Source organism: Halichoerus grypus, chromosome 5, assembly GCF_964656455.1.
Source record: "Halichoerus grypus chromosome 5, mHalGry1.hap1.1, whole genome shotgun sequence".
NCBI classification, from domain to species: Eukaryota; Metazoa; Chordata; class Mammalia; order Carnivora; family Phocidae; genus Halichoerus; species Halichoerus grypus.
This window is the reverse complement of record NC_135716.1, coordinates 151,665,798-151,693,581: the sequence shown is the minus strand read 5'-3', so window position 1 is coordinate 151,693,581 and position 27,784 is coordinate 151,665,798. Positions and strand designations below refer to the sequence as shown.

Genomic DNA, 27,784 nt, shown 5'->3' with positions numbered 1-27,784 from the left:
TCAAAAAAAAAAAGTACAATATCTGAAATTTAAAATTCACTTAAGATTGGCAAAAGATTACACACTGAAGAAGAAAAAGAATAGGTGTGCTTGTATGTTCTTGAAGACACAGCAGCAGAAACTATAAAAACTTGAAGCACAAGAGAAAAAGAAACACTAAAAATAGATGAACAAGGAAAAGGTAAGCTGTGAGATAATACCAAATGGCGCAGAAGGGGGAGGGGGAGATTGGAGGGAAGAAAGAAAAGAAATTTTTTTTACCAAAATTACTTTTTTTGAAGTATACCAAATTACTTTATTTGAAGGAATGTTACAAATGAAAGAAAAGTTGATGTTTTGGAACAGAAAAAAATTTTGAGGGGTGCCTGGGTGGCTCAGTCAGGTGAGCATCTGCCTTCACTTGGGTCTTGATCTCGGGATCCTGGGATCAAGCCCCGCATCGGGCTCCCTGATCAGTGGGGTGTCTGCTTCTCCCTCTGCCCTTCCTTGTGCTCTCTCTGTCTCCAATAAATAAATAAATCTTTTAAAAAAATTTGAAACAGTAATGGTTGAAATTTTCCAAGTATAATGAAAATTATAAACTCACAGTTCCCAGAAGCTCAACAGACTCCAGCCAGAATAAACAGGAAATCACATCAAGTCACTTATCCCCAAATTGCTGAAAACTAGTGATAAGAAAATCTCAAAGAGAAAAGATGCATTACATACAGAGGCACAACAGTAAATTACTACCCACTTCTCTTAAGAAAACAAATCTTTAAAGTGTGGAAAGAAGTAAATATACCAGAATTCCATATCTAGTGAAAATATCCTTAAAAAATTAGGATGTTTTAAACAAATGAAAGGTGAGAGAATTCATTGTCAGCAGACTTGGACTCTAAGAAAGATTAAAGGAAGTTCTTAAAAAAAAAAAAAGACACTAAATGGAAACTTTGATCTACATAAAGAAATGAACAGTCCCAGAAATGGTAAATAAATGGGTAAATAGGGGAAGGAAGGAAAAAAAAAAGAGGGAGGCAAACCATAAGAGATTCTTAATGATAGAGAACAAACTGAGGGTTGCTGGAGGGGAGGTAGGCGGGAGATGGGCTAGATGGGTGATGGGTATTGAGGGGATGAGCACTGGGTGTTATATAAGTGATATAAGTGATGAATCACTAAATTCTACTGAAGCCAACATTACACTATATGTTATATATAAATTCTATATATAAATTCTATAAATAAAAACTTGAAAGAAACAAGGGGTGCCTGGGTGGCTCAGCTGTTAAGCATCTGCCTTTGGCTAAGGTCAGGATCCCAGGGTCCTGGGATTGAGCCCCGCGTAGGGCTCCTTGCTCAGCGGAGAGCCTGCTTCTTCCTCTCCCTCTGCTGCTCCCCTTGCTTGTGCGCTCTCTCTTTCTGTGTCTCTGTCAAATAAATAAATAAAATCTTAAAAAAAAAAAAAACTTAAAAGAAACAATAAATGGGTAATAGAATAGGTATTTTATTTAAAAATTTTATTTAAAAGGTAGTTAGCAATAAAAATAACACATTAAGTAGAAAGAAAGAAATTATAAAGAAATTTATGAAGTAGAAAAGAAAGGAGAAAACCAACAAAACCACAAACTGTTTCTTTGTAAAGTTCAATAAAATAAACCTCTAGTTAGGCTGATAAAATTACCTGAGAGAGAAGACACAAATTACCAGTATCCGTGATGAGAGACGGGACATTACTATAGATCCTACAAATCGGGTCAGCAACTTTTTTCTGTGAAGATTCAGATAGCAAATATTTTTGGATTGTGGGGCATATGATCTCTAGAGCAACCATTCATCTCTATTGTTGTAGTAGTAAGGGAACCACAGTAAATGAAAGGTGTGGCTGTGTAAAAATAAAGCAGTATTTAAAAAATGGGTGGAAGGCTGAATTTGGCCTGTGCTGTAGTTTGACGCCCCTTGCTAAACACACTAAAAGGAAGAAATCTGCCAACTTACATGAAATGAACATATTCTTTAAAAGTCTCAAATTGTTGGGGCGCCTGAGTGGCTCAGTCGTTAAGCGTCTTCCTTCGGCTCAGGTCATGATCCCAGGGTTCTGGGATCAAGCCCTGCATCGGGCTCCCTCCTTCGCGGGAAGCCTGCTTCTCCCTCTCCCACTCCTCCTGCTTGTGTTCGTTCTCTCGCTGTGTCTCTCTCTGTCAAATAAATAAAATATTTAAAAAATAAAATAAAATAAAAGTCTCAAATAGTCAAAACTGCTACAAGAAGAATTGGAAAATTCAAATAGCCCTATATCAGGGTTTCTCAAATTTTAGCAGTCTTGACATTTTGGGCTAGATAATTCTTTGTGTGGGGGCATAGGGTTTGCAGCAGCATCCCTGGCTTCTACCCACCAGATGCCAGAAGCACCGTCTAGTTATAATAATCCCAAATATCTCCAGAGGTTACCAAGTGTCCCCTGGGGAAGGGGCATCATCTCTGGTTGAAAATCACTGCCCTATATCAACGAAAGAAATTGAATTCATAATTAAAAGCCTTCCCTTCCTCCTCACCCTGTACTCCCCACCCCTGCAAAACAAAAACAAAAAACAAAAAAACACCCAAACACCCAACTCCAGGCCCAGAAGTCTTCACTGCTGAATTCGCAAGAATTTAAGGAAGAGTGGCAAAAAAAATAAAAATTAAAAAAAATTAAAAAATAAATATAAATAAATAAATAAATAAATAAATAAATAAAAGGAAGAGTGGTGCCTGGCTGGCTCAGTCGGAAGAGCATGTGACTCTTGATCTTGGGGTTGTGAGTTTGAGCCCCACATTGGGTGGAGAGATTACTTAAATAAATAAAACTAGGGGCACCTGGGTGGCTCAGTCGTTAAGCGTCTGCCTTCAGCTCAGGTCATGATCCCAGGGTCCTGGGATCTAGCCCCGCATCGGGCTCCCTGCTCCACGGGAAGCCTGCTTCTCCCTCTCCCACTCCCCCTGCTTGTGTTCCCTCTCTCGCGGTCTCTCTCTGACAAATAAATAAATAAAATCTTAAAAATAAATAAATAAATAAATAAAACTAAAAAATAATAATAATTTAAGGAAGAAATGATACCAATTCTATAAAAATTCTTACAGAAAATAGAAGTGAAGGGATAGTTCACAAACTCATTTATGAGTTCAGCATTACCCTACATCAAAATCAAAGATATTACAGAAAAAGAAAATTTCCGGTCATTATGCTCCATGAACACAAATGCAAGAATGTAACAATATATAAAAAGAATAATACATCATGAACTTGTATGTTTTTTTACAGGAATGCAAAGTTGGTTCATCATTTGAAAATCAGTCAATATAATTCATCATATTAACGATAAAGCAGAAAAAAACATATGATCAACTCAAATGCAGGAAAAGCATTTGAAGAAAGTCGACAACCATTCATGATTTTTATTTTTTATTATTATTATTTTTAAAAGATTTTATTTATTTATTTGACAGAGAGACACAGCGAGAGAGGGAACACCAGGAAGGGGAGTGGGAGAGGGAGAAGCAGGCTTCCCGCTGAGCAGGGAGCCCAATGTGGGGCTTGATTTCAGGACCCTGGGATCATGACCTGAGCCGAAGGCAGACGCTTAAAGAAAGAGCCACCCAGGTGCCCCTCATTCATGATTTTTAAAAAAATCTTAGCAAAGTAGGAAAGAAGGCAACTTTCTCAATCTAGTAAAGGACACCTGTTGTAAAAAAAAAAAGCTAGAGTTAACATCATATATAATGATGAAATACTGAATGCTTTCCCCCGAAGAATGGACACAAGTCAGTCTACTAACACCTGTATTGAACTGTGTACTGTAAATTATAAACAGTAAAAGGATGCAAAGGAAAAAAAAGGAATTCAGATTGGAAAGAAGTAAAAGTGTCTTTATAGAAGACATAACCTCGTGCATAGAAAAAGTGAAAATATTTCCAAAAAAGTTATCAAAACATAATTTAGCTTAGCAAGATCTCAGGATATAAGATCAATAGACAAAAATCAATTATATTAAAAAAAATCAATTATATTTTAATAGCATTTTCTTGAAAAATGAACAAAGTAAGCCTGTCACTTCAAGGAAAACAATTGATAGTACTAGTTGTAAGAGATAAAAATTTAGCTTTCAAGCAAAATGAGGATTGGGAGGGGCGCCTGGCTGGCTCAGTCGGTGGAGTGTGCAACTCTTGATCTCAGGGTTGTGGGTTTGAGCCCCACGTTGGGCATAGAGATTACTTAAAATAAAATAAAATAAATTAGGATTTTGAAAAACTTGCGCCCACTATTGTGAGCTTAAAAGCGTCCTAATATTTAAAGACTGTTCTTTTTTAAAGATTTTTATTTATTATTTATTTAAGAGAGAGAGCACAAGCAGGGGGAGCTGCAGAGGGAGAAGGAAAAGCAGGCTCCCTGCTGAGCAGGGAGCCGAACTGAGCCGAAGACAGAGCCACCCAGGCGCCGATGGGTAAACAGGAGGTTGGGGGTTGGAAGGGGTCCTTCACAAGGTGATTGTGGTCCTGACACTCCATATTTGGTATAAACCTTTGAGAACAGGTATTCTGGGATACCTCCTATTTAGAGTATTCAATCTCTGCTCACTGACTGGATCCTTATCTGGATTTAAATGTCATGAGCCATTTCTTTTTTCTTTCTTTCTTTTGGTGCAAAAAAGTGTTTTTATGATAGCATGGGCACAGGACTGGTGGGCAGAAAGAGCTGCCATGAACTTTTTTTAAAAAAAGGCTTTTCTCTATGCACATATCTCCCTCCATGTTACAAGTGCTAGGTCCCTGTAACAAATTTCTCATCTTTCACTCACTCACTCACTCACTCATTCAATAAATATTTATTGAGAGCAAAATATGTACCATACACAGTTCTAGGTGCTGATAATTCAACAATGAATAAACAAAATCCTTGGGCGCCTGGGTGACTCAGTTGGTTAAGCGACTGCCTTTGGCTCAGGTCATGATTCTAGAGTCCCTGGATCGAGTCCCTGGATCGAGTCCCGCATCGAGTCCCGCATCGGGCTCCCTGCTCGGCAGGGAGTCTGCTTCTCCCTCTGACCCTCCCCCTTCTCATGTGCTCTCTCTCTCATTCTCTCTCTCTCAAATAAATAAAATCTTTTAAAAAAAATAAACAAAATCCTTGATTTTTAAAATCTTACATTCTAATGAGGGGGAAAATAGTAAGAAAAATTGTCCAGAACTCGTAAAGGGGCAGGAGAGAATTACTGGGTGCTCCTTCACCGTAGTGCTAGGGTATACCTTTGATAGACTTTATATTGACTAGGCTACTGCAGAACTTTGTAGGGGTAAAGGTTAACTTGTAGAAAACCAATGGCAATGCAAATGATTCCTAGCCATAGTAATGCAACTGAATTTTGATCAGTAGAGATGGAATTGATTTCCATCTGGTAGAAGCAATAAGCATTACAGTTTATTACTTAATAAGATATTAATGTTTTTACAACTCTTAGCAAATTGATTTCAGTATTCCTTTGGCTGATAACCTAAATCTCTTAAACTCAAATTCTCATTTGAACAAGTCTTTTTTTTTTAAAGATTTTATTTATTATTCATTTGACAGAGAGAGAGAGACAGCAAGAGAGGGAACACAAGCAGGGGGAGTGGGAGAGGGAGAAGCAGGCTTCCCGCTGAGCAGGGAGCCCGATGCGGGGCTCGATCCCAGGATGCTGGGATCATGACCTGAGCTGAAGGCAAACGCTTAACGACTGAGCCACCCAGGTGCCCCTCATTTGAACAAGTTACCATCTAGCTGGTTCCCTCATTATTTAGGATAATAATGGAGAAGCAGTTTATTATGATAAATAAAATCTTTGGCATGTGTTCATTTTATCTTTGTATAAGAATTATGTTTCCAATCTTTTGAAAATTATAATTTAGCAGACTGTATGAAAAAATACATGATATAATAAAAGCAGGTTAAGAGGACAGCTATTAACTGGTGGTGTAGCATGTACTAGTTTAAATAGATGGGGCCAATCAATCAACAAATCCTGTATTCTCTCTGAATTGTAAGTGGAATCAATCCTTTTCTAGCCTCACTGGCACTACACTAATTCAGAACCATCTTCTCTCATCTGATTTCCCTGCCATAATCCTATTTACTCCAATCATCAACTATCAGATGATTTTTCTTTTTTTTTTTAGTGATAAACACAAGATTCTATTTGTGATATTTAAAGTTTTGGTAACTACTCCTGTAAATGTGGAAATAAAAGTGTATGTTTTTCACTGGAACTTTACAACTCACATTAAGAATAATACTGTTTAGGGAAGCCTGGATGGCTCAGTTGGTTGAGTGTCTGCCTTTGGCTCAGGTCATGATCCCAGGCTCCGGGGATCAAGTCCTGGATGGGGCTCTTTGCTCAGTGGGGAGCCTATTTCTCCTCCTGCCTGCCGCTGCTCACCCTGCTTGTGCTCTCCCCCGGCTGTGCTTGCTCTCACTCTCTGACAAATAAATAAAATCTTAAAAAAAAAAAAAAAAAGAACACAGTTTGAGCAAAGGTTAAAAATTCCCTCATTCACATGTAGCTTTGACAGTTCACAATCCATAAAATACTGGAAAAGCTCAAACTGCTACAAAGTTTCTTCACTACTTCTAATTTTCTATGGTAGTGAAGAGATTGTTGTCTTAAAATTCACACTTGCTTCATCACTCCTGTAACTCCAGTAAAAATGTACTCAAATTTCCTGCCTTCTGAAAGCGATATGACTCTTCGATGGAGTTTGAAACAGTGACTGATTACTTCTGAATACTTAAGCTCCACTGGGTGACAGCTCACATCTGTACTTCTGACTCACTACCTAGAGATCAGAGGTCCCCACGACCCCCTCCTTGGGCTGTAGTAACTTGCTGGAGCAGCTCATAGCTCTCAGGAGACCCGTTTCTCACTTGATCACTGGTTTATTACTAAAGGATATAACTCAGGACAGTCAGATGGAAGAGATGCATAGTGCAAGGTATAGATAGGGAAAGGACATGGAGTTTCCATGCTCTCTCCCAGCACTTCGGTGTATTCACCAACCGGTAAGCTCCCAGATGATCATTTTTAAAAACACCTATCTGATCATATTCTTCCTTTCTACGGGCTCCCTATGGTGAAGTCAAGTTCTGTGGCGCCTACAGCTTACACAATTCAAGGGCCCTCTTGGTAAGAAAAACAATACAATATTAAGGACAGAGCCTTGGAAGGGGCACTGGATATAGGTTCTTCAAGCTTCGTTAGCTCCACTACAAATCCGCCTCTGCCCACAAATCTGTCCTCGTTTTTCTCTGCCTCAGGATCTTTCTGCTTGGAAGGCCCTTCCTGACCCTTTTTGCCTAGCTAACTCTTTCAGTACTCAACTGCCAGCGCCTAGTCCTCTCTGATCCCCCAACTGGGTTAGGGGCCTTTACGCAGTCTCTCCCAATGCTCCAAGCAGAGGCATCTTTCTGTGCGAGTGGTTCCTCTTTCCCAACACCCACAGAAGATCCCTGGCGGAGCGGGGTTTGCACCTGGTTTGTAAAGGTGGGCTGAACCCCGGAAGAGAGACCGCCGGAATTCCCTCCTATTTTCGCCCAGAGTGGCGCCACCACCTCTCCGGAACCCGCGGGTCCGCTGTTGCGGTTCCGGTCGGAATTATTCGGCGGTGCACGCTGATATGGCTGCGCTGGTAGTGAGACGAGTTCGGGACGTGCTGAAGCGTGCACACTTCGCGACCATCCCGCGGAGACATCGACATAAGAAGAAATGGGTAAGATCCGGCCGGTGGCCCAGGAGGGAACAGCGATAGCGGCCTTTTGCCGCCGCCCCTCGGGAAACTTCTCCAGCCCCGCCACTTCCCAACCCTCTCGGATAGGTTCACTGCTCCCGCCCCTCGGGAACGCCTTCGGCCTCTTTTCCCCGCCCCTCAGGGTGCGTCACTAGGCTCCTCCCTTTCACATCTGTTACGTATTCGCTTCTATCGCCCTTTTATTTCGTCACAAGGCTTGGGCTGTCGCTCGGGTTACGTCTGAGCCCTCCCGACTCCGCCCCTCTAAGTTACGTCATCACCGCCGCCCTCATTCTTTCAGTTATGTCACCGCTTCTTGTTCCCCGGCTCTCGATTACCGTCCCCTTGGCCCCCACTACCCCTTCCACTTCCCCTCCTCCCTCTCCCTCCCCTTCTTTCCTACCCCGTCCCCCCTTTCTCCCTCCCTCCATGACCTCTTCTCCGCCTTTCCTCCTAGAACTTTCAGCCCGGCCGCCCTCACCCCTCGAAAAATGTTTTAGCGACAACCCCTTCCTTCCTGGGTCTGCGCCGCCCTCCGAGAAAGGATTCAACCCCATCCTCACCCTCGAGCTGCCTCTGGCGTCCAGGAAAGGTTACAGCGATCATCCTGCCCACCCTCCTGGCCTTTCCCCAAACTCAGGCAAAGGGTGCAGCGACTCCCCTCACCCCCTGGACTCTCCCCACTTCTCCAGAGACCCTTTCTCTGGCCTCACCTGTAGGCCAGGAATTTCTTCCCTAACCGCCACGCCCCCCTCCCTACCTCGACCGATTCCCTCCCCGCCCCCACCGCGCCCCTCTCCACCTTCACAGCCTCCCCTGCGCCCGGGGAGATGTTCGTTTGAACCATGTTCTCCACTCCTTGGAAGGCCTTTCCGCCGCGAGCCTATCCTCTCTGGTTCGCCCCCTTCGAGCCCTTGTTTTGAGCGGTTCAGCCTTCTGGGGTCACCCCCTGTTCGTCCACGGAGCCCTTATTGCAGCTGGATCAGTCCCCCGAGAACACCGCATCCCTGTCCCCGAAGCCCTTGCATTGACCAGCAGGCTTGCCTCTGTTATTGTGGTGGATACCCTTCAGTCCTGGTAACCAGCCCGGTGACTTCCCCTACTCTCCCTCATCGGCCCTTGGGAACCAGCCCGGTGACTTCTCCTATCCTCCCTCATGGGCCTTTGGAAACTGGCCCCATGATTTCATCTTCCATCACTCCTGGGTCCCAGGGAACTTGCCCCATCATTTCACCTACTCTTACTAATAGGCCCCTGGGAACTGCCGTCCTTATTTCACCTCCTCTTGCTCACCGGCCGGTGGAAATTAGATCTGTAGTTTCCCCACCCCTGTCTCCCAGGGTTTTGGAAACTGGGCCCAGGGTCTCCCCTCTGCTCTGTCCCTGGTCCTCAGGCAGAAGTTACAATGACCCTCCACCTTCCCCTGCATCTTCCCCACACACTGGCAGCTTTTGCCGTAGCCACCTTAAGCCTCCAGACCCTTGTGAACCTAAACCACAGCTTGACCTGCCCCTTGGGAAAAATTGCTGTGGCTCCCCACTTTCTTCTCAGGCAGGCACATCTGGCTCTCCCAGCTCACCTCAGGAGGGCTCCTTTCACTATTCCCATTTTTCTCAAGAGGCTGCCCCTGGTAGCCCTTGTTGTGCCATCCGTCTACCTGCTAGGAGTACTTGTTCTCCTTGCTCACCCCAGTCCCAGGCTCCTGTGAAGCCTTGCTTTGAGTCCATTTTCGCCTGGGAGACTGGTGGGAACTCTTGCCTCTTTGTAGAGCCAGGCACCACGATTTCTTGTCCCCCCTGTCCCCAGGAACCACCTCTTCCCCTGTCCTCTCACTGTCCTTATTCTGTCTTCTCCTTCCCTTCACCCCCGGGCAACCAGTTTATATCTCCACCCCAGTCACCCCCCCGCAGAGGCTATAACGAACCCCCTCTCCCTACCTCAGTTGGCCCACAAGTGAAGTCCCCCAAATCCTCAGAGTTAAAACAACCACGTGCTCTCCACAGATGTCGCTCCCTGATCATCCCTCTCCAGCACACTCCTCTTGACCTGCCCAGGCCCCCTAAGGCCAGTGCCTCTCCTCCACCTCCCTCCTGCCCTTCTGGTCCTTCTTGTATGGTGACATCCATTACCACTTGCTCAAATCCCTGCCCCAAAGAACTTCCCCAAGGACCTGCCTTACCTACTGTGATCCCTAAAACCCTCAAACCTGTTCTCCCCACTTGTCTTCCCCTTCGCCTTCCTCTTTGTCCTGTCCCACCCAATAGTTATGTTCAGAGCACCTCCTATGGACTCCCCATAGGACCCCCGTGCAATACCCATATATATTCTGTGGTTCCCCCCACCTCTGATCCTTGTCCAATCCTCGGCCCCCCTCAGTGTCATAAACTGACCATGGTGCCCCCCTGTGGCATCTATAGCACTCCCAGGGGCCCACCCCAACCTCATCGCCAGCCTGTGCCACCTCCCTGTTCCACCCACATCTACTCTTTTATCCCTTTGCGAGCACCCTTTGATCCTCAAAGTTTACCCATTGTCCCCCAAGCCCGGTGCCACCCTGTGGCCTGTGACACCATGCCCTGTGGCCTCCATGTCTACTCTGTGGCTCCTCGAGGCTGCTGCAAAGAGCCCCCCCAGGTTCCCTATAGCTGTCCTTTGCCTTCTTCCAAGACTTCCAGCTGTAGCACTGATCTCAGCTGCAGTTCAGCTGTTGTTATTAGTGAATGCCAGAGTAGTGACAGCCAGAGCAAGACTACCCACCAAAGCAGAAATCGGGGCCGGAGTGAGAATAGCCACCACCCCAGCAGAAGTCAAAGTCAAAGCAAGAGTCTCGACCCTCAAAGAAGTCAGAGCCGGAACAGGAGTCCCAGTCAAAAGAGAAGTCAGAGCCGGAGCAGTAGTTCCCACCAAAGCATAAGTCAGGATAAGAGCGAGAGTCCTCAGTGTAATGGAAATCAGGGCCAGAGTGAGAGTTCTCAACATAGCAAAAGTCAGGGCACGGGCAAGAGTGCCCTCCGTGGTGAAAGTCGGAGCCGAAGTAAGAGTCCCCGCCACGGCAAGAGGCGGGGCCACGGCAGGAGTCCTCACCGTAGCAGGAGCCGGAGCAATAGTCCCCACCCCGGCAAAGGTCATGGTCGGAGCAAGAGTCCCCGCCATAACAAGAAATGAGGGCCAGAGGAAGAGTTCTGACCAGACCAAAGTGTAGGCCAGAGCAAAATGAACAGACAGTAATAGGACTGCTAGCCCGACCGAGTGTCCCAGCTGTGGCCACAAGAACCTACCTGAGGACCCCTCAGCTGATGTCTTCATTTTCCTTTTAATCTGTGTTTATGCTCTGCACGCCTGAATCCTGTCCCTCTCTACTACCCCCATAGAAGTCCCTGTTTTGGTTTATACCACAAGGTTTCTAGGAGTTCTCCTTATCCCACCTTCCTGGGCTCTAGGAACTCTCCCAAAATGACCCTCAACCCTGTGATTCTGAGCATTATGGTGTCAGTCACCGCATGACCTTAGGTAAGTTACCTTTATCTTTCCATCAAATGTGGAAGTTGATATTTGTATCCCACTGAGCTGTCTGTCTTTTGTGGTGCTCACATAAGCTAGGAGACAAGAAAATGCCTTAGAAGACGGAAGGGCTGTTCAGAGAGAAAGCATCTTTTGTTTTTAAGGCTGAGACTTCCCCCAGGGCCCTCATAGTTTCTTCCAACCTTCTGTAGACTCTCCTCAAAAGTCCTATCGTGAGCTTCCATTCTCTTTTTTTTTTTTTTTTTTTAAAGATTTTATTTATTCATTTATTTGAGAGAGAGAGAGAAAGAGAGCACATGAGAGGGGGGAGGGTCAGAGGGAGAAGCAGACTCCCTGCCGAGCAGGGAGCCCGATGCGGGACTCGATCCAGGGACTCCAGGATCATGACCTGAGCCGAAGGCAGTCGCCCAACCAACTGAGCCACCCAGGCGCCCGAGCTTCCATTCTCTTAAGTTCTTCTTACTCCCAGGCCTCAAGGATTGCCCCCTTTTTTGATGGCCCGCACATGCTGTTGTGAGAGCTACAGCTTGTTTTCTCACAACCCTGAGACAGAAAGGCCAGCTCCCCACTACTTTTCTCTTTCATACTTCTTTTCTGGCGGGCAGAGGCAGGATGCAGAGGCAGGAGTGGGCAGTGGCTGGATCCGCGTTTGCTGTAGGGCTCTGAGGTATTGGTGAGGTCAGGTGGTAGGGGAGAGGCAAGACTGGAAGACCAATAAGCCTGTTCTTTTCCTTTCAGGCTGCCACAGAGCCCAAATTTCCTGCCACTCAACTGGCTCTGCAGAATTTTGACATGACTTACAGTGTGCAATTTGGTGATCTCTGGCCATCCATCCGGGTCAGTCTCCTTTCAGAGCAGAAGTATGGTGCACTGGTCAATAACTTTGCTGCCTGGGATCATGTGAGTGGTGAGCTGGAGCAACTGAGGGCCAGGGACTTTGTGAAGGAAGCCATTTCCCGCGGGGAACTGGAGCCCAAGGGTGGCCAGACTCCAACTCCAACTCCAGCCTCCGGGGCCTACAGCCCGAACCTTCGATGCTTCACTTTTGCCAGAGGGGATGTCAGTCGGTTCCCTCCTGCCAGGTAGGATCTGGGTTGTCCTGAGTGTGCTGGAAGTAGACAGAAAGAGACCCAGCTCTTGTCCTGTTTCATAAGGATCATAATATTGCTGATATTTTTCGAGTGCTTATATATGCTAGGTGTTTTTCTAAGTGTTGTGTGTGTGTTATCTCCTTTTGTTCTGTCAACAGCCCTCTGAGGTAGGTAATCTTATTGTTCCTCTTTTACATTTGAGGAGACAGGTGCAGAGAAGTTAAGGTACTTGCTTGCTTTAGGTCCCTAAGAGAGCAAGTGGTACAGCTAGTATTTAGACCCAGGCAGGTTGATCCCAGAACCTGTTCTGCTCTGTTTTCCCCTGTGGAAGACAGTCATCTCTAATTTGCGCACTTCCCGTGCCCTCTACAGTTAAAATGTGTATTATTTGCAACTGCTTTCTCATTTTGCCCTCTTAGCTACTCATCCAAGTGAGTAGGACAAGTAACCTCCTGGTACCAAAGAACAAGGGAGACTTACCTAGGGACACAAAGTTAGTACCAGAGGGGTTGGTGATGAGGGGACTTCTGGTCTTCTCATGCAGTGCTCAGCTGAAGCTTTCATGGAACTTATAGTCTAGTGAGGAAGACAATAGTTAAGAAACTATAATTGTGATAAGTGCTACGAAGGAAAAGTACAAGATGCTATAAAGTTTTATAATTAGGAGATCTAACCCAGTCTTTTCTGAGGAAATAAAATTTAAGCTAAGACCTGAAAATGAGTAGGAATTAAAGCTGGTGGCATGAGGGTGTGGATGGGGGTGCAAGGCTACAGAAGCTGGCAGAAGCCAGATTTTGAAGGTCTTCTAGGCCATGTGGGATTTTGGACTTTTTCTCTAAAAGAGAGAGGGAGCCATGAAAAGTTTTAAGGTGGGGAATGACATGACCAGATTTGAATTTTTAAAATTCTGGCTGCTGGGGCGCCTGGGTGGCTCAGATGGTTAAGCATCTGCCTTCAGCTCGGGTCGTGATCCCAGCGTCCTGGGATCGAGCCCCACATCGGGCTCCTGGCTCAGCGAGGAGCCTGCTTCTCCCTCTCCCTCTGCCTCTCTCCCTGCTCATGCTTTCTCTCTCTCTCTCTCTCTGTATCTCTGTGTCTCAAATGAATAAATAAAATCTTTAAAAAAAAAATTACAAAAAAATTAAAAAAAAATTCTGGCTGCTGTGTGGAAAACAGATTGGAGAGGGGCAAGGCTATGTATGACATATGAAATGGGGATGTAAATTAGGAAGCTTTTGCAATAGTTCTAGCTACTGGCTTGAGGGAAGATTGCATGCTTAGGAAAACTAGGAGGTGAGGCTAGAAGAGTATGTGGGGGGGGGGCTATGTGTGGGAATCTTGAATGCCAGGAACTTACAGGTTTAGAGAAGGGGATTTTCCTGATGGCCCAGGGTTGCTTATAAACGGCTAGACTTGCCAGGGCTGGATGGCTTCAGACCATGCACCCTTTAGTTCCATATTGCTGTAAATTGCCAAGATCTGTTCTAGAGAACCACTGGAAAGGATTTTTGAGTAGGGGAAAGGCAGTAATGCACAGTGGTTATAAGCATGGGATTTGGAGTCAAGAAAACCTAGATTTGGATTTTGCCTTCATCACTTACTGGGCATGTAGCTTTGGATAACTGACCCTTGGTTTCCTTATCTGGAAATGAATCTGGAAAATAATGGCACTGATACTCTAGCTCATGTGCCAGCTATTGTTCTAAGCACGTAACTTCTATTAATTCCTTTAATCCTCACAATCATCCTGTCTGGTAGGTACTCTTATTATAGACGAGGACACTGATGCACAGAGAAGTTGAGTAATTTGCTAAAGGCACACAGTTGTTGAGCAGCTGGGCTGAATCCAGATGGTCTGGCTCTGGAATCTGGGTTCTCCTGCCTCACAGGGTCCTAGTGAGGACTAAATGAAGTGATGTATCTGAGACACTAGTACAGCACCTACAGTATAGCACTCACAAACAGTATCTCTTACTGGTGGTATTCTTCTCATCAAAGTTATGCTTTAGGAAGATCATGTTAGTAAATTGGGGTGAGAGGGAGATAGATTGGGGCAGGGTTGGAGATCAATTTGGAGGCTCTGGTTTTAGGCAGAACTGTGGATGCAGCACCATGTGGTTTCCTAAGTTGCCTGAGGTGCTTGGCTTCTACTCAGAGAGGTTTGGGTTTCCTTCTTGTGTTGATAGGTTCCATATAAATCAAGGGAATCCTAATCTCCCAGGAGGTCAAGGATGTATTTACGGAGTCCAGGAATCTCCTGAAATTATCTGAAAAATTGTTGTGCCTTTTTTTTTTTTTAAAGAGGGACTGTAACTTTCAGCAGATTTCAAAACTGAACCAAAAAAGAGTCGAGTGACACTTCCAAAAGGAAGGAACTGATGAGAATGGGTTTCATAGACCTGTGCTAGTGTGATAGGAATTCTGTGCTTTTCTCAGATTTCTTGTCATTCTCCATGAGGCATGAGGCACACAGTTTCAGGGACAATCCAAGTGTGATTAGACTTTGAAAATATCCCACCATACTCTGAGTCTACTTGTGAAGGTGTCACAACCTCAAACCTGGGGACTGTAGCTCTTGTAGTGGATCCTCAGTGGTGCTATGTCTCATGTCTTGTCACATCTTTCTCCCAGAGCCTTCCTGTTAGGGCAGCAAGGATCAGGTTTCTGTCTCCTTGAGTCTGTCCCCAATGGCTGAGCTGTGTGTCAGGCAGGAGAATGGCTTATGAAAACTGGCCTGGGAGTGAGGAGTCCTGTGACCGTTAGGTTGCTGTTGTCTGTTGTCTCTATCCACATGGTTCCTGCCTATCTTCGTGCCTTGGACTCTTATCACAGCCTTCTCACTTGGTCTATTTCTAATTTGTTCTTTCTAACCCACCTAGCTTTCTAAAACTCTATTCAGATGATCATGTCCCTTTCTTTACAAACTTTGGTAACTGCCTGCAGGTTACAGTCCAGACTCCTTAGGATAGGGTTTAAGGCTTTTTACAACCTGGCCTCTATCTGCTTTCCAACCTCAATCTCATTCACCTTGTATTTCTACTACACCAGGTTTCTCACTGTTTCTGAAAGGAGCTATGAGTTTCCCTGCTTCCATGCCTTTGCTTGCTCTTTTTTTCTGCTCTTGGAATGCTCCTGTTTCTTCCTCCCTTCCTCTCTTCTTCCCTTTCTTCCCCTTCCTTTACCTAATGAGGGCCTATTTCTTCATCAGGCCTGACTCAGGTGACTGTGAGAGGCACAATTAATGGTATTCTTCTCTAAACCCACAAACAATTTTGTGTCTTAATATGTAATCCAGTAAGACCGAGTTCCTCCTATATGCCAGGCGGTGTTTTAGGTGCTGGGGTTATTACAGTCTCTGCCTTCATTCTAAAGAGGGAGGAGGAGGAGAGGACACACACACACACACACACATCTGTACATGTATATAAAGTGAACAATAAGGCTTTAAAGAAAAGTAATGTAACAGAGAGATAGGAGGTGATGGGAGTAGGGGTGCTATTTTTAGATAGAGTAGTCAGGGAATGCCAGTGCCTCTCTGATGAGATAACTTTTTGTGGAGAGAACTTTGAGGAGAGACTGAAAAAAGTGAGGAATCAAATCAGGGCTGTTTGGGGGAACAGTTTTGCGGGTAGAAAGTAGAACAGCTATAAAAGCCTTAGATTAGAACATACCTGGCTTAATTAAGGAAGGGCAAGATGGCTAGCTTGGCTGGATTAGAGTGAATTGATATGTGGGGTTTTGTTTTGTTTTGTTTTTAAGATTTTCTTTTTAAGTGATCTCTGCACCCAACATGGGGCTCAAGCCCACAACGCTGGAGGCACCTCAGTGGCTCAGTAGGTTGGGCCTCAGGCTCTTGGCTTCAGCTTGGGTTATGATCTCGGGGTCTTGGGATTGGACCGCATCTGGCTCCGAACTCAGCGTGAGTTGGCTTGTCCCTCTCCTTCCCCCTCTGCTTCTCCCCCCCCACCCTAATGCGTGCACTTTCTCTTCTTTCTCTCTAATAAATAAATAAAATCCTTAAACAAAACAAAACAACAAAAAACCCCACAACCCTGAGATCAAGAGTTGCATGCTCCACTGACTGAGCCAGCCAGATACCTCTCAATCTGTGTTTTAACTGGGTCACTCTGGCTGCGGTGTGGATGAATGAGTGAGTGAGTGGGTCTGAGAAATGAGTTTTTGCTGAATAGAACTCAGTAGCGCCTGAGGGCATGGACTTGGTGGCCTTGACTTCCATTGGGTCTCCTGACCTAGAATTTGACTCTAAGGTGGTCTCCTCTCTTCTAGGCTTGGCAGCCTGGGTGTCATGGACTACTACCTGATGGATGCTGCTTCCTTGCTGCCTGTCCTGGCCCTTGGCCTGCAGCCTGGCGACACTGTGCTTGACTTATGTGCAGCGCCCGGGGGAAAGACACTAGCACTGCTTCAGACTGGCTGCTGCCGTAAGTCAGAGGCCTGGTGTCTTGGGCAGGGAGGGCTCCCTCCCTCACCCAGTCAGGGGCCTCCCGAATAGGATGGGCTCTCTGGTCCCAGGGTCAGAGGGGGTACAGTGCTCGCTTGCTAAGGTGGTGTATTTTTGTTTGCAGTTTTCTCCTCTCTTCCTCTGTCAGTTGGCCAAGGAATATTGCTGAGCCGAGCAAGGTCTCCGAAGGCAGATTAAACCAGGGCCCTGATCAATCTACATATGACACTTTCATTCCTCTGTATCTGTTTACTTTTGTCTCTAAGGTTAGGTTCGTTTCGTTAGTCTGCCAACTAAAGCAGTAAGATCTGGCTGCAGCCACCCTTTATGGCTTTATGTCATTCTTCCCCAGACTTTGTGTTCTTCAGCCACATTCTGCTACTCTCTCTTATTTGAATCAGCCTCCATCTTTTGCTCCTGTTCCATTTTCTCTCTAGAATACCCTCCACCCTATCCCAGCTGGCCTGCCTATAGCCTTTTAGCTTTCGGCCTCAGCTCAAGTGTGCCACCTCCTGGAAGTCTCCCCTCATGACCTCTGCCGGCCGGTTGCAAAGCGTCGCCTGTGTCCTATGCTCCCATGCCGTGGGTGTCACCCTGGCAACCGTAGGCACATTAGCCTTGCACCAGAGCTTTACCGGGTACGCATCGTCTCCCTCTTTAAGAATGAATTCCTTGGCGACAGGCCCAAGTTTTATTCATCTCAGTACTTGCAGCCACCAGCCCGGGCCATGTGCACTGTAAGTGTTCGGCTATCTACTGGCTGATGTCCTGCCTTAAAACAGGCAGCCTTTTTTCCCTGGAGACCTGAGAACTATCCAGACAGGGGCTGTTGTTTTTCCACTCACCCTGGAGGTCAGTCAGGCTTCTCTTGCCTTATCCCTGAGCCTTTTTTGCGGGGCTGGCCCCTTCTCTTCCAGTTCTCGTCAGCCAGCTTGCACAGTTTTGGTTAGCTTCCAGCCTCATGGTTGGCCCTGTAGGTGATTGCAAGGTACCACATTTGATCTTACCTTTTGGAAGTGCAGAGGGAGAGGAGAAAAAGTGTTGATAGGGTTTAATGAGTCCAGTGCAGGAGAGCCCAGCCTCTGTGCTGGGCTGTGCTGATCTGACTGAGTGCTGTGGGAATCCACGAGAAAGGGGATGAGTGAGGTGGGGTTACTTGGAAGAGGAGGAACTTGAACTAAGAGGCAGGAGAAGAGCCAAGGAGAGGTCATTGAGAGTTGCTTTTCTAAGGTGTACTAAATTACCAGCACCTTGCCCCCTTCCCAGCTCCTTACCCAAGGGAGTCCTTCATCTCAGTGGAAGGAAGCAACTGAGTTTCCCTAGTTTAGCCCTCCTATTTTAGGGAGGGGGAAATTGAGTCCTAAAGAGATTAGATACTTTTACCTGAGTTGGAGATAGAGCCAGAACTGGAACCCAGCTTTTCTGTACTCCGTTCATGTCCTTCTGCAAATTCCTCTTGAGCAGAGAATCCGATTTTTACTTCTTTAAGTGCCCTCAAAAATTGGGACTCTATATCTTTGTGGGAACACTAAGCTGGCATGGTAGTGATCACTCCCATAAGGTATAAGGTATGCACTCTCTAGTTCTTCACCATAGTTCCTGCCTCTCCCTTTCACTTCTTGACTCTGAGGCCAGGTATCAATCACAATTTATCATCAAGCTTGCAGTAATGTTTTCTCTTACAGTAGAGCCAAGAGCAAAGTGAACTATTTCTTGAACTTTGTGTCTGTCACAAAAGGGAAAGTAAAAGATAGATGGTGAGGGCGCCTGGGTGGCTCAGTTGTTTAGGTGACTGCCTTCAGCTCAGGTCATGATCCTGGAGTCCTGGGATCAAGTCCCGCATCAGGCTCCCTGCTCGGCGGGGAGTCTGCTTCTCCCTCTGACTCTCCCCCTCTCATGCTCTCTCTCTATCACTATCTCTCTCAATAAATAAATAAAAATCTTTAAAAAAAAAAAAAGATGGTGAATCAGTTAGGATTAGGTTTGCCATATACAATAGAAAATCAATGCACTGGCTTAAAGAAGAAAAGTTTTTCTCTCTTATATAAGAGAGCTGGGATATAGGCAGTCCAGGGCTGGTATGGAGTGTCCACAAACATCAGGGACTTGGGCTCCTTCTTTCTTTTTGCAGCCTATTTTATTTCAGGCTTCCATCCTCAGGATTGCCTCATGGTCCAAGATGGCTGCTAGAACTCCAGTTATCACATTCAAATTCAAGGCAGGAAGAAAAGATTGGTTAAAAGGGGTGCATCTAATTGTGTTAGCTTCTTTTAAACATCTTCCCATAAGTCCCACGCAATAATTATGCCTACAACTCATTGACCAAAACTTAGTCATAACTTAGTTATAAAAAGAGGCTAAGAAATGGGGCACATTGCTCCCCTCTCCCTCAAATAAAATTGGAGTTCTAAGGAATGAGAGGGAAAAAAATTACTAAGGAATGAGAGGGAAAAAAATTTTTGTAAATAATGTGTAGTATCTGCCAAAAATGAAGAGAGAGACACATTTCAAAAAAGTAGGAGAGAGCATACTTATTTAGAAATATTCATACTTGGTCTACTTTATTTATTTATATATCCTCTCTGGCCTGGGTTTGTGGTTGCCTTTGCAACCCCTGCTTTAGAGTGTCTAGTACTGTGCCATGTACATAATAAACATGTCTTCTCCACTTGCCTCTGCCCCTGGGGTTTGCATTGATTGGCTATGCCCAATAATTGGTCTGACTCTCCATCAGCACCATTGCTGGTGGGATGTTTCGTTGGGGCATGGCCTTGAAGTTTCTTTATTCTCACAGGCATAAAATGTCCTTACTACCCACAACCATCTATAGATTCAGTGCAACCCCTATCAAAGTTCCAATGGCATTTTTTTCCAGAATTAGAAAAAACAATGCTAAAATTTATATTCCCACAGGCAATCTCGCTGCCAATGATGTGTCCACTTCTCGAACAGGCAGACTACAGAGGGTCCTTCACAGCTATGTGCCTCAAGATATCAGGGATAGAAATCGAGTTCGAGTCACCTCATGGGATGGCAGGAAGTGGGGAGAACTGGAGGGGGACACCTATGACCGGGTGAGTGATTCCTGACCTGAGACATCCAGCTAGCCAAATCTGGCCTTCCTGTCCCAGCTCCAGGCCCTCAGCAGGTAGGATCCAGCCCTCCATATTTGAGGATGGAGGGCCATTTCTGGACCTGGCCATCTCCATGGGTGACTGGGAGAACACAGCCATCTGCACAATCGTTGGTGGTATCTTCATTAGAGACAATTAGCAGGAAAGAGTTTGAACCTGACTGAGTGGGAAAAGGGTTAGTAGACTTATTTTACTTCTCAACTCACTTGGTTGCTCAGAAACCCTGATTAAAATAAATATGAATAAGCTAATTTATTTTTGAATATTAATACAGCACATGGTGCAAAATTCAGAAGGTGCAAAAGGGTATCTAGTGAGAAGTATGCTTCCCTTTTACTCCTGTCTCACAGCCATCCTTCCTCTCCCCACAGATGACCATTGTTTATATTTTCTTCTGTATCCTTTAAGATGTATGCTTTGTGGATATACAAATACAAATGTGTGTGGTTCTTTTTTTTTAGAGAGATAGAGTGTGTGCACATGTGTGCACGCAAGCAGGGCAAGGGGCAGAGGGAGAGAGAGAATCTCAAGCAGGCTTCACACAGCCCGGAGCCTGATGCAGGGCTTGATCTCACAACCCTGAGATCATGACCTGAGCCGAAACCAAGAGTCAGATGCCCAACCGACTGAGCCACCCAGGCGCCCCAATGTATGTGTATTTTTGAAAAAAGGAGTGGTGGTGTATTAATTTCACTATTTGAACTTTGCAGTTTTTTCATTTAGTAATGTACCCTGAGGTTCAGTCCTTTTAAGTTTTATGCTTTTTAAGTATCATTGCTGGAAAACAGTTTATATGCATCTAAGATTTTTTTTTTTTTTTTTTTTGCATCTAAGATTTTGACAGAGTGTACTAAATCACTCTCTGTGGAGGCTCCATCGGCTTCCTTCCTACTGGTAACGCGGAAGAGTTCCGTGTCCTCATATCCTGCCACCACTGGTGTTCTTAAACTTTTTGGGTTTTGCCAACTGATAGCATCTAATTTATATTCTCTTATTATGAATGATGTTGAAAGTCATTTCCTATCTTTAAGTTATTTGCATTTTCTTTTAATTGGCATATTCTAAAAGTATTTATTAAAACATATACTTCTAGGGGCGCCTGGGTGGCTCAGTCGTTAAGCGTCTGCCTTCGGCTCAGGTCATGATTCCAGGTCCTGGGATCGAGTCCCGCATCGGGCTTCCTGCTCAGCGGGAAGCCTGCTTCTCCCTCTCCCACTCCCCCTGCTTGTGTTCCCTCTCTTGCTGTGTCTCTCTCTGTCAAATAAATAAATAAAATCTTAAAAAAAAAAAAACAAAAAACAAACAAAAAAAAACATATACTTCTAAAAATATAAAAAAATACATAGCTCTTGTCACTCTATTGTCATCTGACTCGATCTAATCTGTCCAGTTCTCACCATTCTGGCTCAACCACCCCAAGAAATTGAAAGACCAAGGCTTATAGAAGCTTGGATAGGCTTAAGAGGCCTGCTTCTTGCCTGTGTAGGAATCCCCAGTTCAGCTTTTTTGACATGGAGACAGCAGAACGGAGTGGACAGAGCATGACCTCTGCTGTCCACCTAACCCGTGTCTGTACCACAGGGCTGCCACTTACTGACTTTGGGCAAGCTGCTTCCTCTTGCCGAAATTTCAGCCTCTCCATTTGTAAAGTAGGGAATATTGCTATGTAGGACTATGCAGATGATTCATAGAGCGTGTTTGAGGAGAGCACTTAGCACAGTACCTGGCCATGAAGATTAGACACCTGGCCGTCATCGTTACTCAGCCTGTGCTTGCACGCTTCCATTATCATTATTAATTTACTTGGAGTTTCTGCTTAACTAAAATTCACAGATCTCTTCCATAGATGATTTCTTTGGAAACATAAATTATAGAACTTTTTCTTTTGTTTTAATTTTTGTTTTTGTCTCTTGTGCCTAGCACAGAGTATAGGCTCTTAGTGAATGCGTGAATGATTTTATATTTCTCACTTTAAAACTTTTCCATATTGGATATGATGTCTCAGCATAAAATAATTTTGAATCCTGATCCTGTTATTCAGTCTATTAGCTACCTTCTGGGCATTCTATCACCTGTAAATTGGATGTTTCATTCAAATAGCTAAGGACAGAGCCAAGGACAGAGCCCTAAAGCATGAAAGACTTCTTTCCAGGAAGCACCTGGCTGGCTCAGTTGGTAGAACACGGGACTCTTGATCTCATTGTTGTAGGTTCGAGTCCCACGTTGTTGGGTGTAGTGATTACTTAAAAATAAAATCTTAAAAAAGAAAAGAAGAGAAAGACTTCTTTCTAGGTCGATATCAGTTAATTTAATTATAGTTATTTGGGTATTGGCTTTGGCTTTTTGACCAGCCGTGAGTATACCTAAATATACTGTTTTCCCACTCATTATTTCACAGTTGTCTACCAGGTTAAAATGAGAAGCTTTGTCAGATACTCTGCACCGGAAGGATGGGCAGAGGGAGCACTGTATGAAACCTCTCAGGGCAAGGGCCTAAGGGAGAGAGCGTGTAAGGAGCTCTAATACTGTGCCCTTTACCACCTCTGGGCAGGTGCTGGTGGATGTGCCCTGTACCACAGACCGCCACTCCCTCCACGAGGACGAGAACAACATCTTTCAGCGGTCGAGGAAGAAGGAGCGGCAGATGTTGCCTATGCTTCAGGTGCAGCTGCTCGCGTGAGTAACAGATTGACCCACGCTCTCGACTTCGTGCCACAGTGTTCCAGGGGGCTGGTCGCCTGGGGGATCGGAAGCTCTTGCCACAACCATCGTCCCCAGAAGGGTCTTCTGATCGAGGAACTACCTGGAGGAGACAGACATGATAGGAGGGTCCTCTGGAACATGAAAACCCTATGTGGTAGGACACACATAGGGTGGGCCGCACAGATTCATTTACGTTGCCTTACCTCCATGCTAGTCCTAGTCCCAGTGAGTAGCACAAGTTTGAAAGCTTGAAAAAAGTGACTGAAGTCAAGGCCCTGTAGGGCTGGTAAGGACTCAGTGCATAGCTAGCTAGCATCAGCGTTTGGACCATAAGCAGAGTCAGAGTTCAGGGGATTGCCTCTGGCGGAGAGCCCATGGAGTAAGGCTGGGTTGCTCTCTGCCTTGAGAATGACTCTTCCGGTGTATCTATGTGGAAGGGACTTCAGAAGCTAACACAGCTGCCCATCCCACAGTAGACTCCAATATCCATGCTTCCAGCTCCCCCTGTTGTCCTTCTGCTTCTGGGAAGCTCAGTAGTCACTGCTTTTCTCTCTTTCTGGTTTCAGGGCTGGACTCCTTGCCACCAAACCAGGAGGCCATGTTGTCTATTCCACCTGCTCACTCTCACACTTACAGAACGAGTATGTGGTGCAAGGCACCATCGAGTTCCTGGCCAATCAATACAGCATCAAGGTTCAGGTGGAAGACCTGACTCACTTCCGAAAGCTTTTCATGGACACATTTTCTTTCTTCCCATCCTGCCAGGTTGGGGAACTGGTAATCCCAAACCTCTTGGCCAATTTCGGGCCTATGTACTTTTGTAAAATGTGTAGGCTGACATAGCATCACCCTGTTCCTGAAGTCCTGGTGTAGGAGGGTGAAGGGTATACTCCCGTGGAGGCACCAGAAACTGAGACCCATGGCAAAGATGCACTCTGGGTCCTATCTCCATCCTGTTCAAGTCTTTCTATAGACAGTTTTCAGCGTTAGAAAGTAGGAGTTTTTCTGTCCTGCTGTCCAGTTGTGAGAGCATCAGCAGGTTTCTAACTCACTTATTATACCCTCTCCCCCCATTTCTAAGCCTGTGCTAAAGGTTCCTGCCCCATTAAGAGCTGAGAAGGAGGAGCCAGTGAGCAGGCCTACACTTTAAGCTGTAAACTTGGGAAGAAGCATTTAGCCAATAAAACTGTTGAAGCTCCATAGAGCTGGGGCTGTAGTTGGGGCCTCCTGTCAGTCCAAGTACTGTTAGTGCCGTTTGTACCAGCTGCCATTACTGAGCACCAGCTCCTAGGGCCCCAATGCCCAGGAGACCTCTTGGTGGCAGCCTGGTGGCAGACCTCTGGTGACAGAGCACCTCTCACACTTGAAGTGAGTTCTGCGTGTGATCAGTCCTCAGCAACCGATGGGCCCAAACGCGCCTCCGTAGTTCCTTCAGACAGCCCCCGATCAAATTTAAGGAACAAGCAACTAAAAATGTTAAGCCAATCATGATAATCCGCTTCCTAGCGCTGAGAAAGCTCTCCCGAGCTGCGTCCTTGCAGCCGCTCCTGCCGCCCCCAGCACTGCTGCCCCGGGTGGCGGGGGAAGCTGCCCAAACCACAGGGCTGTGATCCTCTCCTGGGCGCTTCTGCCGTCGTTCAGCCCTGTAGCAGGTGTGCCTGGAGCTCCTGTAGGCCAGGTAGCCAGGGAGCTGTTGGAGGTGTAGCGGCAGTTGGGACCGTGGGAGATGAGGCTCCTCGTCCTCCTTCATGGCAGCTCTCCTCCTTTTGCTTTCCGAGCACCTAGGCATCTGATATCTTTTTCTGTTATATTATGCTTTTTGTTTTGTTTTTCTTGTTCCTGGTCTGTGGCTGAGCTCTGGTTCTAGTTGTTTGGCCTAGCCCTCGGTCCCTCAGAGCTCTTCCCCAGCAGCACAGGGCCTCCCCTCCCCAAGGGTGTGAAGTTTGGGGCAATATTACATCATTCTGACTGCATGCTAATTATGTTGTCTTTGTCACTCTAACATAAAGAAGGTAATCCCTTAATGGCAGGGATATTAAAAATTGCTTATGGTCACTTGTAAATTATTGCTTTTTTTAATGAAAAAAAAATTTTTTTTCCTGAGAAACTGGCCTTTATGCAGAAAAGGAAGCATAATTTTAGAATACTTATGTTCTTCGTTCTTTCCACTTTCTTTTTCCCTCCTCTTCTTTCTCTCACTCATTTTGTTCTTTATGCCTTTCCTGCTAATCCTTGTTTCGGTATTAGAGGTGTCAGCTGAGAAGGATTTTGGATAAGGTTAAGCCTTCTCTTTTCTTGGGATTTGCGTTGTAACTGAGTGCCCTGAAACATCTTTCAGACTCAAAGTCGAGTGAAGCTAGGAAGATGGAGCTCCAGGGAGTAGGACTTTAATTAGCCTCCATGTGTGGTATGTGGCCCCGGCCTGCTGTTTACTCTCAGTATTGGCTGAGGCTGGGAGGCCTCAGGTGCCTGGGTTTCTGCCCTTGGCCTCCTGGGTATCCAGCCTGGTGCTAACAATGCTAAAAGCAGTGCTAATTCAAGATTGGGTCTCCTGCCCCTGGGGTCCCAGTCTAACTGGGGACAGACTGACTCAGGTTGGAAAGGCAAAGAACTACTTTGGAAAAAAGTTTGATTATCTCCTGTAATTGAACATCTACTTACTCTACAGCGCAGTTATTCCAATACTAGGGATAAATCCAAGAGAAACTCATACATGTACACCAGAAGATTTGTACAAGATTGGTTCATAGCAATCCCAAAAGGAAACGCAAATGCCCATGAGCAGCTGAGTGGACAAATAAACTGGAATATTCACACAATGGCATATTATATGGCTGTCAAATGAACCACAGTGATACAAAACAGTATAGATGAACCTTTAAAATAAAATATTAAATGAAAAAAGTTCAGTCCCAAAAGATTAAATGTAGCATGATGCCATTTAAAAAAAAAAAGGAAAACATGAAAATTTGTTATTATTTGCAGACAATATAATTGATAATTTTAAATGTACTGTTTAATGAATTTTGATAATTATATATAATAATATAATCACCATCACCATCAAAATATAGAAAATAATTCTATCGTCTAAAAAGCTTCCTTGGGGCACCTGGGTGGCTCAGTCGGTTAAGCATCTGCCTTCAGCTCAGGTCATGATCCCGGGGTCCTGGGATCGAGCCCCGCGTTGGAACTTGCTCATCAGGGAGCCTGCTTCTCCCTCTGCCTGCTGCCCCCCCCCACTTGTGCTCTCTCTTGTCAAATAAATAAATAAAATCTTTACAAAATAAAAAAGATAAAAAGCTTCCCAGTGCTCCTTTGCACTCAATCCCCTTCCCCCATCCTTGGTCCCAGGAAATCACTGCTTTCTGTCACTAGAATTTAGCCTAGTCTAGAATTCCTAATGTGCCATTTAAAGTCTGAAGCTCCCCTGATGACTCCCAGGGTCACTTCCTTTACTGGTTTACTTATGGTGAATAAGTTAACTTAACATTACTAATGGTTTATAACTGGCCTAACGGGTTACGTGTTTCTGGCTTGATTACATGGCCAGAGTAGCATAAAAACCCTTCCGTGAACTTCTAATTTGAGCTCTCCCAAAGCCAGGATTCCTTACACAGATCATGGTGATTCAAACAAAAGATAGAATGCTCTGTTGCACATCCTTGCTAATACTTGGTATTGTAAGTTTTAAACTATATTCCAGCGGGTGTCTCTGAGTATCTCATTGTGGTTTTAATTTGTATCTCTGTCATGTTTTAGAGTTAAATACAACTAAGAATTTAAAAACATGTTTAACAAACACATATGCCGTAAAACTATGTAAAAAGGACGGAAGGGTTCTCACTGTGGGATTCAGGATAATGGTTCCCACAGGTAAGGGGGACAGGATGGAGCCGGAGGGAACATATAGTTAGATTAGGTTATTGTCAACTGAATGAGTGAAAAGCTATGCATAAAAGTATGTTGTACATGATAAAAATGTGTCATGAAAAAGGATTTTGATTAATCCAATTTTGTGCACATGATGACCAAAAAAATAGAGGGGTAGAGAACCAGCTCACAAAGTATAATAGTGCCGAATGTGGCTTGATAGGGGCTGTGGGAGGGGCTATATCTGGAGACCTGGAAGCTTAGCTATGTTGCCTCAGTCTTCCTCGTGGGTTCCCCTTTCTGTGTGACATACAATAGCCCATCCTTGGCAGAGGACCAAGGGTTGGGACAGTCATGGGTCACATTAGAGGGATGGTTTGGGTCTGTGGTTTTCACCTTGTATGGGGGCAGGGGTCATAAATCTGTCTGAGAGACTGGTAAAAGCTTTGGCAGTCTCAGGGGAAGAATGCATTTTACACACAATCCCGGGGTTTGGGCACTCCCTACAGACCATCCGCAAACCCCAAGTTAAAAACCTTTAGGAAAAAAAACACCAAAAATTTTGGATTAGAAGGTCTCAGGATTTGAGGGTCTTTAGAGGAGGGCAAGGGGGGGCAGGCAGAGCCCCAGTGGCTAACTCCAATCACCACTTTCTCTTCTGCCAACCTGCTCTTCCTCACCGTGTGCGTTCCTCACCTCCCAACACAGCGCCACCATGGGCCCTGCTGCCCAAGCCAGAACCGCGGCTGCCCTTGACGCCTCATTCCTAACAGCAGTGGTGGTGATGGCTACTGCGTGTTGAGCAGTTGTCTATCCCAGACTGATGCTAAGCATTGTTTTATAGGCATCCTTGTTTCTTACCCTCACAAAAACCCTGAGAGATAGGTACTCTTTTTAGTTCCATTTCATAGATAAGGAAACAAGCTTAGACCTCTTAAGTAACTTTTTTTTTGGTCTTTTATCCTTTTAATCAAAAAACTTTTACAACACATATTTTGATACATAATTTTTTAGGGAAGCAACAATTGTCTAATTGTGGATATGACTTTATGTACATTTCAGTTTTTAGGTTAAATATGGGGATGTCCTTATCTCACCAGTGACTTTCCTAAAGTAACTTTCTTCCATAGATACTCATTTTTTAAAAAAGATTTTATTTATTTGAGAGAGATAATCTTCAGTAATCCCCCTAACAAAGTGTTTGCCATATTCTCTAACCCATT

The 27,784-nt window shown here is 45.2% G+C and overlaps 1 protein-coding gene and 1 long non-coding RNA gene across 2 annotated transcripts; one reads left to right on the top strand and one right to left on the bottom strand.

The window, feature by feature from the left end:
* Positions 1 to 266: 266 nt before the first annotated feature.
* LOC118518857 (uncharacterized) lies at positions 267 to 7,646 on the bottom strand. The gene is made up of 5 exons (XR_013448196.1): positions 7,520 to 7,646; positions 1,978 to 2,177; positions 1,664 to 1,864; positions 587 to 1,409; positions 267 to 497 (listed from the first exon to the last, which is right to left on the bottom strand). It is a non-coding gene; the product is annotated as an uncharacterized LOC118518857 (long non-coding RNA).
* On the top strand, positions 7,645 to 24,751 carry NSUN4 (NOP2/Sun RNA methyltransferase 4). Its single transcript, XM_036065877.2, has 6 exons — positions 7,645 to 7,758; positions 12,037 to 12,380; positions 16,677 to 16,831; positions 19,765 to 19,925; positions 22,537 to 22,661; positions 23,255 to 24,751. The coding sequence occupies exons 1-6, from the start codon at positions 7,666 to 7,668 to the stop codon at positions 23,529 to 23,531; spliced, it is 1,155 nt and encodes a 384-aa protein (XP_035921770.1). The 5' UTR covers positions 7,645 to 7,665; the 3' UTR covers positions 23,532 to 24,751.
* Positions 24,752 to 27,784: the final 3,033 nt, after the last annotated feature.

Coding starts and splice junctions, on each gene's coding strand:
- NSUN4 (XM_036065877.2), top strand. CDS start 7,666: ATGGCTGCGCTGGTAGTGAGACGAGTTCGGGACGTGCTGAAGCGTGCA. Junction 7,759..12,036: donor ATCGACATAAGAAGAAATGG/GTAAGATCCGGC, acceptor TTTTCCTTTCAG/GCTGCCACAGAGCCCAAATT. Junction 16,832..19,764: donor GCTTCAGACTGGCTGCTGCC/GTAAGTCAGAGG, acceptor ATATTCCCACAG/GCAATCTCGCTGCCAATGAT.